Below are 10,853 nucleotides of genomic sequence, written 5' to 3'. Positions count from 1 at the left end.
TCTCTGCTCTGGTTTGATCTCCATCTTTTTCCCTCCTGAATTTTCAAGATCTCGCTTTGTTTTTCAACTCTTAATTGTTTCCTTCATGCTGTACAAATAAATCTCTGTCTTTATATATTTGGCAGATTATTATTTTTTGTTACTTCTTCGAAAGGTACAAGAGCAGAACAAAACTGCAGCTGCAGGCAAGCTTTTCATTTGCTGATTTAGGATTTTTACTAAATTGCTTGGTGTCAGGATTTGTCTGCCTAACAGGCTGAACCAAAACACAGAGAAGAACCTACTTGCCGCTGCCTCTGGAGACAAGCCTGATTTTCCCCCTGAAAGTTTATTACCTGTGAGGTAAGGAAGGAGACTCCACATTGCAGCTGGGCAAAACGTTATGTGTGCACACTAGAGAAGACAAGCAAGACTCATGTCAATGAGGCAGTTATAGTACAGTGAGTGGTACCTTAGGTTAAGTACTTAATTCGTTCTGGAGGTCCGTTCTTAACCTGAAACTGTTCTTAACTTGAAGCGCCACTTTAGCTAATGGGGCCTCCTGCTGCTGCCGCACCGCCAGAGCACGATTTCTGTTCTCATCCTGAAGCAAAGTTCTTAACCTGAAGCACTATTTCTGGGTTAGCGGAGTCTGTAACCTGAAGCGTATGTAACCTGAAGCGTATGTAACCTGAGGTACCACTGTAATTAAAAGCAGGATTAGATAAAATAATGGAGTCTGGGGCTGCGTATACACTATGCATTTAAAGCATATTTCCCCTCCACAAAATACCCTGGGAACCACAGTTTGTTAAGGGTACTGGGCTGAAGCTCTGTGAGTACCTAGGATTCTTGTTTTGGGAGGGATGTGCTTTAAATGTGAAGTTTTCACCCAGCCTAGTTCCCCCATCAGTCAGAACAGCAAGAAATGGAATCTATGTTTTCAGAGTCTGATCACCAGATGATGGAGATGATGAACAACCTTTGGCAACCATCTGTCTTGGCATTAAGGTTCAGTTGGCAGAGTTCCTCTGGTGACGCCGATAGCATCAGAATACATTTCTTTGGCAGCTGAACAGGTGAATTCTGGATTGTCAAAACCAGTCACAGGTATTGTATTTATTTCTGAGATGTGTGCTCCATCTTCCTGTATCACATCTGCCTTCACTGCCACAGCTATTAAGCCTGTAGTAAGTAAATAGTGAATGACACAGTGCTTTGTGTCTCACACCCACACATGAGCTACATGTTGGAGGAGCCAGTTATTGTTATGCTCTTCCACGCCAACACAGAATCTGCTTTGCCAGGGACCAGAGTTTCTGACTCACTAATATCAGTTGCGAGCTGCAGATACTACTCTGATTCACATGGAATACAGTGGTGCCTCGCAAGACGAAAAGAATCCGTTCCGCGAGTCTCTTCGGCTAGCGGTTTTTTCGTCTTGCGAAGCAACCCCATTAGCGGATTAGCGCTATTAGCGGTTTAGCGGTTATTAGCGGCTATTAAAGGCTTAAGGGATTAGCGGAATAGCTGCTAAAAGGCTATTAGCAGCTTAGTGCCTTAGAAAAAGGGGGTAGGGAGCGAAAAAAAATCGCAGGAACTTGCAAGACATTTTCGTCTTGCGAAGCAAGCCCATAGCAAATTTGTTTTACGAAGCACCTCCAAAACGGAAAACCCTTTCGTCTAGCGGGTTTTCCGTCTTGCGAGGCATTTGTCTTGCGGGGCACCACTGTACTAAAACACAGATTAGCATTACATGAAAGAGCCACTGTTCTCGCCCTGGCATGGTTAAGATTGCCGTGTCATCATAACATAACAAACTTTAAAACCAAAATTTCAATCCATAGTTTAAAAAGCTGGCTTGCGTCAACAGTTAAGATTCCCCTGAGTTTAGGGCTTGGATGCAACATTAAACTATGAGTCACCTAAAAAGCAAACTATGGAAACTTCTGATTTCCTCCTCAGCGCTACACCAGAGAAGGGAGCATGGAGGCCAGAGGCTTGCTGCAATGTGCCCTTGTAACACTAAACCATAGTTTAGCATTACTATATGTGCAAAACATCCCAGAGTCAGATTAGACAGACATCTGGTTTGACTCCACATGCTTTCTACTACAGTAGTACCTCGGTTTTCAAACGTAATACATTCTGGAAGACTGTTCAAATTCTGAAACATTTGAAAACCAAAAACTCAATACAGAAGCCTCAATATGGAAAACTCAATACAGAAGCCGCATGGCATGTTCAACTTCTGAGGTGTGTTCAAAAACCAAAGCACTTACTTCCAAGTATACGGCGTTCGAAAACCAAAATGTTTGTCAGCGTATATATTCGGAAACAGAGGTACCACTGTACTGTCAAACCTTGGTTGTCAAACGTAATCCGTTCCGGAAGGCCGTTCGGCTTCCAAAACGTTCTACAACCAAGGCGCAGCTTCTGATTGGCTGCAAGAGCTTCCTGTGCTCAAGCGGAAGCTGTGTTGGACATTTGGCTTACGAAAAACGTTTGAAAACCAAAGCATTTACTTCCGGGTTTTCGGCATTTAGGAGTGGAAACTTCCAAAAATGGAGCCATTCGGGAGCCGAGGTTTGACTATTCTATAGAGTGGCTGGGGTTGATGCGAGTTGTGGTCCAAAATATCAGGAGTTCTAGCTGCTCAGTCCCATCCCTTTGAGCAGTGAAGGCCACCTCATTATGGGGCACTGGCCCAAGCTCAGAATGCCCACACCTCTAGTGTGGTGTAAGTGGTTAAGAGCGGTTAAGAGCCAGTGTGGTGTGGTGGTTAAGAGCGGTGGACTCGTAATCTGGTGAACCGGGTTCGCGTCTCCGCTACTCCACATGCAGCTGCTGGGTGACCTTGGGCTAGTCACACTTCTCTGAAGTCTCTCAGCCCCACTCACCTCACAGAGTGTTTGTTGTGGGGGAGGAAGGGAAAGGAGAATGTTAGCCACTTTGAGACTCCTTCAGGTAGTGATCAAGCGGGATATCAAATCCAAACTCTTCTTCTTCTTCTTCTTCTTCTCTCCGCCTTCTTACTTCATCCCCATTGACACAATACATTTAAAGCTCCATGAAAGCACTTTAAGCGAGGTTGGTTTTTAAACCACTCTGCAAACTGTAGCTCTGTGAAGTAAATAGGGGAAGGGCGTGTCCTCCTAACAAACTACAGTTCCCAGAATTTTGAGGGAAACCATGTCTATTTAAAGTGGTATCATAGCGTGGTGATACAGTGTGAATGGCGCCTCACAAACAGACTTAAGGGTGGCACTGGCTTCCTCCTCCTTAGTCTCCGCGGTGCCACTGTAGAACTCAGCAATAAGCAGGATGGGAACAAAACTAGAATTAAGCTGGGTCTTCCTGCCATTGGCAAGGGCTCCGCTTGCTCCTGGGTCTCCCTGCCTTCCACCCTACAGGTTCCAATCGACACCAATTGCAGGTGCCTTTGACTGCGAGGTCCTCAGTACCTACGAGGAGCAAAAGGAAAGGTGTCCTTCAGCCACCAGCTGAGCAACTTTCAGATTGTTGTTGTTTAGTCGTTTAGTCATGTCCGACTCTTCGTGACCCCATGGACCAGAGCACGCCAGGCACACCTGTCTTCCACCGTCTCCCACAGTTTGGTCAAACTCCTGCTGGTAGCTTCAAGAACACTGTCCAGCCATCTCGTCCTCTGTCGTCCCCTTCTCCTTGTGCCCTCCATCTTTCCCAACATCAGGGTCTTTTCCAGGGAGTCTTCTCTTCTCATGAGGTGACCAAAGTATTGGAGCCTCAGCTTCAGGATCTGTCCTTCCAGTGAGCACTCGGGGCTGATTTCCTTCAGAATGGAGAGGTTTGATTTTCTTGCAGTCCATGGGACTCTCAAGAGTCTCCTCCAGCACCATAATTCAAAAGCATCGATTCTTCGGCAATCAGCCTTCTTTATGGTCCAGGTCTCACTTCCATACATCACTAAGGGGGAAACCATAGCTTTAACTATACGGACCTTTGTCGGCAAGGTGATGTCTCTGCTTTTTAAGATGCTGTCTAGGTTTGTCATTGCTTTTCTCCCAAGAAGCAGGCGTCTTTTAATTTCGTGACTGCTGTCACCATCTGCAGTAATCATGGAGCCCAAGTCCATGTAGGCCAAGTTTCAGATACTCAGCACTTACTCCCTGCCTCTGAGATCCTTAGTAGGAGTGACTTGCGTAGCGTGCAGGCATTGGCCAAAGGAAGGCCAATGACTAGAGAAGGAAATGCAGCCCTGATCCTAGACTCCAACCTCATTTTACGCTGAGAATCTTTTACTGCACTCAAGAGCCTTTTGGGTATAAAAAGTGGGGTACAGTGGTACCTCGGGTTAAGTACTTAATTCGTTCTGGAGGTCCATTCTTAACCTGAAACTGTTCTTAACCTGAAGCACCACTTTAGCTAATGGGGCCTCCCGCTGCCACTGTACCGCCGCAGCATGATTTCTGTTCTCATCCTGAAGCAAAGTTCGTAACCTGAGGTACTATTTCTGGGTTAGCGGAGTCCGTAACCTGAAGTGTATGTAACCCGAGGTACCACTGTATATAAAATAAAATGGCATAGTTTCCTTTTCATTATGTGTGGAAGCAGCTGCTTAGCCCAGGCTATGACCTTTTGCAATTATACCTGTGCCTGCAACTGCTTTAGTGGGGGAATTGCCAGAAGTGTATCCCTGGAAGAAGGCGAGTTTGAAGAGGCAAAAGTTTGCTACTATTTTATGACACGTTACTTCTTTTTCATAAAGGTTTACCTTACTATGACTTTTATTAAAAAATGGACTTTAAAGGGTCACCTACTTCTTTATAGGAGCAATACTCTCTAGCCTTAAAGCAAAAGAACGCGTCGGAATGTGGCGCGGAGGACTCGAACTCACCCCCCAAAAGGTGAAGAATTAGAACACACACCGCGTTCTTCCCCTTTACGTTCTACTCCTAGCGCCTATTGGCTCAAACGTGGTGACGACATTCGCACCGCCTCTCCGGAAATGCAGACCAGTCTCCAAGCCTCCGCCCCCCACCATTCCTTTTGCCGCCGTTCCCCTGTCAGCCCAAGTCAGCCAATGCGACAAGGAGTTTGGCTTGAAGGACAAGGGGTTTCCCGTCCAATAAGAGCCTAGAAGAAGTGTTGACCGCCTGTCAGTTGGGCGGAGGTTTCCTTTCTTTTTCTTTTCCGAAAAAAAAAAATCCTCTAGCTTGCTGATTTCGCAAGAAGTACCAGAAATGGGCAGCTGGGAGGAGGGGTAGGGCGGAGCATCTGTTGAGCGACATGTATGAGAGGCCACCGGGAGAGAGAGAGACTATCTGAAGGGGCGGGAGGAAAGGAGCTGCAGGCGGGACTTGCTGTGACTCCCGCCCAATGGAAAATGCCGAGCAGTCCGGGACTTATTTGACATAAGGAGCCCACTGGATCCAATAGGGCGGGATTTAAACCTGCCGGGCAAATCGCGGGGGAGACTGGTTTGATTTCCACCAATAGGGACAGGGATAAGGTTGAGGGGCGGCCCCGCGGCCCAATAGGACGGCGAAGCGTCCCTGCGACGGACGGAGCGAGCGGCCAATCGGGTCGGTCCGGGTCGGGTTCGGTTGCTTGCTTGCTTTGCTGGGCCAGGTTCGGGGCCGCGGAGCGGAGAGCGGAACGGGGGGGTAGCGTCGCCCGAGGGGGGGTCCCGATCCGCCACCGCAACCATGCCGGCCGTTTCCAAGGGAGACGGGATGCGGGGCCTGGCCGTGTTCATCTCCGACATCCGAAACTGTGAGGGGACGCGGACCTTGGGGAAGACCGTACCGCGGGGTGTGGAGTGGGGGGGGCGGCGGGAGGGAGGCATTGAAAGCGAGGGAGAGAGACGCTGTGGGGCGTCGGGGGGCGGGCGTCGGACCGCGGGGAGGACTGGGGAGGGGCCGGGTCGGGCAGCGGCCAAGGGGGTGGGCGAGCCGGCGGAGGGGGCGGCCGTTGGCTGAGGGCGAAGGCAGGCAGGGACGGAGGGGGCTCTTCCCAGGCTCCTCGCAGGGGGTCGTGGCGAGGGTGGGGTGGGGAAAAGGGAGCGAGCGAGCCACTGCAGGGTGATGGGTTAAGAGTGCACACGCTTGGCATTTCGGGCATGCCCGCCAAGAGAGTGGGCCGCGTGGGGCACTGGGAGAAATGGGCATCGTTGGGGGGGGGGTTGTGGGGGAGGGGTGCAGCTGGAGGGAGACAGAAGTGGCCTGAATGACTGAGGGATGCCGGGTTGACTGGAGGCTCCCCCCCCAACCAAGGGCTACGCAGGTGATGCTGCCAGTGGGATGTGCCGTTTTCAGCGCCAGGTGTTCCCCGACTCCAGGACTTAAGGCCTTTGAGAAAGGCGAAGGGGGGTGATGAGCAGGAAGTTGCAAGGCAGGTGGGGTGGGGTAAGGTGAGGCATTGGGGGCAATAAAAAGAGGAAAGAGGTATAGGAGGACTGTGGAGAGGTTCCCCGCTTTGTCCAGGCGGGAGTTGGGGTTCTCCTCCTCAGCTAAGGCAAGGGCATCCGGAGAGGTTGCAAGTGAATCAGGCGCCGGTACTCGGGCCTTGCCAGAGCAGATTGGAATGGACTGGCTCCAGAACTTCCCATGGGCTGAGTTAGGTTTTGTATGAATTGCCTTTCTTTGGGGAGCGTTGTGTTGCGTGTAGGGTTGAAACGGATCTCCAGAAATTGGCACCGTAAGGAATGTTGTTGCCAGCAAATGAGGAACAGCTATGTACATCCTGTGTTATTGGTTGTTTTTTTTTTAAGGATGATGGGAGGAGGAGATTCTGCTTTGAAATGACAAAATAAATTGTGGCAGGGCTTCTGATTCTTGTTGGGTAGGGCATCTTTTCCATGGGGTTCATACCCCATTGCTGTTGGCTGGAGTCTAGAGGAGCAACAGTTAAGAGGTCAAATGTGTGGCTCTGTTAGAGCGTGGCTGTTGAGTACACATTTGTGGTTCATTACAAAACCCTAGCATTATTTGACACTCTCGAGCATATAAATTTCCAGTTTCTGGGCTTAGTAGCAAGTATTTAGCAAGTCGTTTTTCAAACTGCTTTTATGATCTTGGGAGAGATTATAGTGGTCACGGAAACAAGGGTGTTATATTTGAAACTGAGAAGATCCCAATCCAGCTTTCATCTGCTTATATGGGGATGCTGTGTGGCCAGAGGCTAGAATTATTTGATTCAGCCCACTTTCCCCACCTCCTTCTCTTGAATCCTAGTTTCCCCCTCCACCCTTCCTCTCCTTGGCAAAGAAACCCACAGACACAAGTGTTGTGCAACATCAATTTTGCAAGAACAATACAAGTAGCGGTTACCAGAACAATACTCTGTGGGTGACAGCTTGCAGGGTTAATGTCACACTGTCATTTTTAGACAGCAGATCTCCTAAAACTTATTCCTTTCCCTTCTACTCCCACCACTGAGGTTTAGCAATGAAGTCTGAGTGTAAGAGCACAACCCATTACCGTAATAGAAAATATTATTAAAAAGTGAATTTGACCAGGCCGTGACAAAATGTAGTTATGTGACATGTTGGAAAATTATTGAGATAACTTCATTGCACTGAAAATTAATTGGGGAGAGGGGAGGAGAAAATCATCCTGTAGTGCAGAGGTGCGGAAGCTTTGGCTATCTGAGTATTGCTGAACTACAACTCCCATCTTCCTTGGCTATTGGGTGTTCTTGCTGGGGCTGATGGTAGCTGCACTTCAGCAACTTCTGGAGGACCATGGGTTCCCCACCCTTGCTGTAGGAAATTCAGCAGAGCTTAAAGACTGTCTGAATTGGCAAAGGGTAAGTGGAGACACAGGCCTCTTTCCCTGTGTCTTTGCTTGGAGACGGAGGTTTTGTGTGTGTGTGTGATGTTCTAGATTCGAGGCTGCCTTTGAACACTGTAGCTGGCCCTGGCATCTCTGTAAATAAATATTATGGAAGTGACTATAGTTCGGTGGTTGAGCATGTGCTTTGTGTGCAGAACATCCCAGGTTCAATTGCTAGAATCCTAGTTAAAAACAAATAAGGTAACAGACGATGAGAGAGCCTTTCTTTGCCTGAGATTCTACAGAGCTGCTGCCAATCAGAGTATATGATACAGGCTAGATGAGCAGCCAGACCTGGTATAAGTAAGGCATCTTCTAGGTTTCTAAGGATCTAAACTTGCAAGATCAGAGTTCGAATCTCAGCTTGGGCCTCTTACTGAGGTGGCTTTATGCAGATTTATGCAGACCCATATGCCTACTGTATCACATTGACAATTTGGAGACACCAGTATTTTGTCAGTTCTTCTCTGAATTGAAACCTGGAAGCGGGTGGTCCATTTCTGGAACTCCTGTTGACACACCTCCTCAGTGCTTATGTCCTAAAAATAGCCAAATTAAATGAGTGGTTCCTCCTGCGCCTTTAATAACTGTGTGCAGGAGGGCATTTTGTCAGGTGCAACATGTCCTGCAGGAATGAGAAAAGCAGCTGCTGCCAAAATTCTCTGGCAAACAACTATTAAAGGTGCAGGGGGCCTGCCCTTTTTGGCAGCCAGCCATTCTAGTCTCAGGAAATCCCACATTCCTGTTTGTGAAAAGTGAACCCTTATCCTCCATTTCCATCTGTAAAATGGGCAAAGACTGAAGGGGACTTGGACTGAAGGTCATATGAATGAGCGAACCAGGCCAAATCATTTGCAATTGCAAGCCACAAACTGTTAACAGAGACATAAGTGTTTAGAAAATGTCAGAGAGGTGTTTCCCCAAGGCCTTAGGATGAATATTTTGGGACGGGATGTTGTGTGCAAAATGTTTTGAGTCTCAGGTGTCTCTTTTATTGACATGACAGAAATGGTGTGTTGAGGGTTGGGAGAATTCTAGAGAAGTTTCTGAAAGGAGCAACAGTTCAGGCTTCCTGAGTCTCTCTCCAGCACCAGCGAAAGAAGGAACAGGCAGCCAGGGAAGCACCAGGGAATGTGTGGGCAGCAGTGCTGCGTCTGAGCCGGAAAGGAGGCTGCATCTCAGCGCCAGTTGATATGTTATGCTTTTGAAGATGTAGGAGTCCTTCCAGCAGTTGCATATGTGGGTGGATGTCATGTGGGAAACATTAATGCAGACCTGTGAAATCTGGAATTCCATGATGGGCTGAGAGCTTGGCCTCGGGAGTGGGACACTGAATCCTGCATCAGTGGGGAAGCTAAGGAGATGTGGACGAGATCAGTGATGGGGGTGGGAGTCTCATGGAGAAGTCTCTGGGCTTGTAAAGCAAGAGCAGGATGCAATAGTTAACACATTTCACAGGTCTGTCGCAAAGACATTCCTGCTTGTTACTGATTTCCTCATATTATACAGTCATGCAGGTATTAATAGTCCTGTGAGTCTTCTATTAGAGGCGATGGATCTTCGTGGGAAACCTGTGGCCTTCCCTAAATTGTTGGACTCCAGCTCCCTTCCCACCAGCCAGGAAAGGTGGGAGTTCTGGTCCAGGTCCAACAACATCTGGAAAGCCACCCTAGAGGGGGGTCATGGGCCCTTATGTTTCAGGTTCTTTCTTTTTGCACCTCTTAAGCATTGTGATGCTGCACCATCCACTTGGCACTGCTCACACACTCCTGACAGGGTGTTACTGGGACAAAATGAGAGAGCAATCCAGACTGTTTAACTGCACGACACTTTCTATTTTTATACATATATATATATATTTAAAAAGACTCCTGGCAATGAAATTGGACTAAGGAACTTAGTTGTTTTTCCTGCTTCATTCACAACAAATGCAAGGATTTGTGTGTTTACCTGTTTGTGTCAGGTAAAAGTGGTAGCGAGCATCTAGTTTGGATTTGTCCCCTGTTTAAGTTGGTGGAGATATAAGGGAACACACTCTCTAGAGAGCATCACCCTGCACTGTAGTTTAAATAATAACTGCCACCAACCAACCACCCTCCAGAGTAGCTCCTCCGGCTTTCTGTTTTGTTGGGTTAAGAAGCCTGTATGTCTTTTGCCCTTCCATTTAATGGTTTCTCCTAGCTTTGAACTTACCATGTTTCAGTCCTGAGCAAGGAAGGACCAGCGGAGACTATCCCGTTATGGTGAATGGGGCACTCCCCAACCAACCTCTATCTGCCTTCTATCAGTCCACGGGTGGCATCAGCTGGCAGCTTCCTCCTCAGTTTCAGTAGTGCAGAACTCAGCAGGGAAGAGGATGGGATTGCAAAGCTATACATGAGTTGGCTCTTCGCATCATTGGCTCTGACTCCACCCTCTGCTGGTTTCCATGCCTTCCGATCCCAGTGGGTGACCTACTATTGCCATTGGGCACCTGCCTTCTTCCCCCAAAGGGGTCAATCACTGTGTCCCATATATAAAAAGCAGCCCCACACCAGAACAAGTTGTATATGCAAGGGATCCATGTGGACTTGCCCCCTCCCCCTGTTTATGGGTGGTTTTGTGCTTCACCTGGCAAATCCTCTTTAGGTCCTAGGTCCTGTCACTAAAAGTGGCTGTTGTGGAAATAAGAGACGGGGTTCCCTTTTCTGAGAGTGGCGCTGTCTTCAATCTGGCTCTCGCTCACTCAGGAGCCAACTGGAAAAGGAGTGTTTACTCTTCAGGTGCTCCTGTGTAGACAAGAGAAGTCTGCCCTTTCTTGCCAGTTCTAGTATGGGGTTGACTGCTTCACACAGCCACCTCCAAAGCGGTACAAGTTGCCTTTTGTGGGTGACTTCTGTGGGCTCCCCCCCCCTGTAAGGACCCACAGATGTGGGAGGTCCATGGCTGAATCGTCCAATTCCCCCTCCCTTCATTTAAAAGCAGACCCCAAAATTAGATCAGAGCAGTGGGCGGGTAGTAATCCTTTCTTCCTATACCACTTCCCGAATCTGGGTGTTTTCTATCAGGGCAAAGAGCAGT

The 10,853-nt window shown here is 48.4% G+C and overlaps 1 protein-coding gene across 6 annotated transcripts in view; it reads left to right on the top strand.

Moving 5' to 3' along the window:
• Nucleotides 1-5,541: 5,541 nt before the first annotated feature.
• The window catches only part of AP2A1 (adaptor related protein complex 2 subunit alpha 1), a 37,513-nt gene continuing 32,201 nt past the window's right edge, over nucleotides 5,542-10,853 (top strand). For 4 of the 6 annotated variants that reach the window (XM_083408140.1, XM_083408136.1, XM_083408138.1 and 1 more), the window contains exon 1: nucleotides 5,542-5,733. In XM_083408140.1, the coding sequence (XP_083264266.1) occupies nucleotides 5,667-5,733 (67 nt within the window). In that variant the 5' untranslated portion in view covers nucleotides 5,542-5,666. The remainder of the gene's footprint in view (nucleotides 5,734-10,853) is intronic. The other 2 variants (XM_083408139.1, XM_083408137.1) reach the window with 1 other exon arrangement.

This window comes from Podarcis tiliguerta, assembly GCF_965153285.1.
Source record: "Podarcis tiliguerta genome assembly, chromosome: 13".
Lineage (NCBI taxonomy): Eukaryota > Metazoa > Chordata > Lepidosauria > Squamata > Lacertidae > Podarcis > Podarcis tiliguerta.
This window is presented reverse-complemented; position numbering and strand designations above follow the sequence as displayed.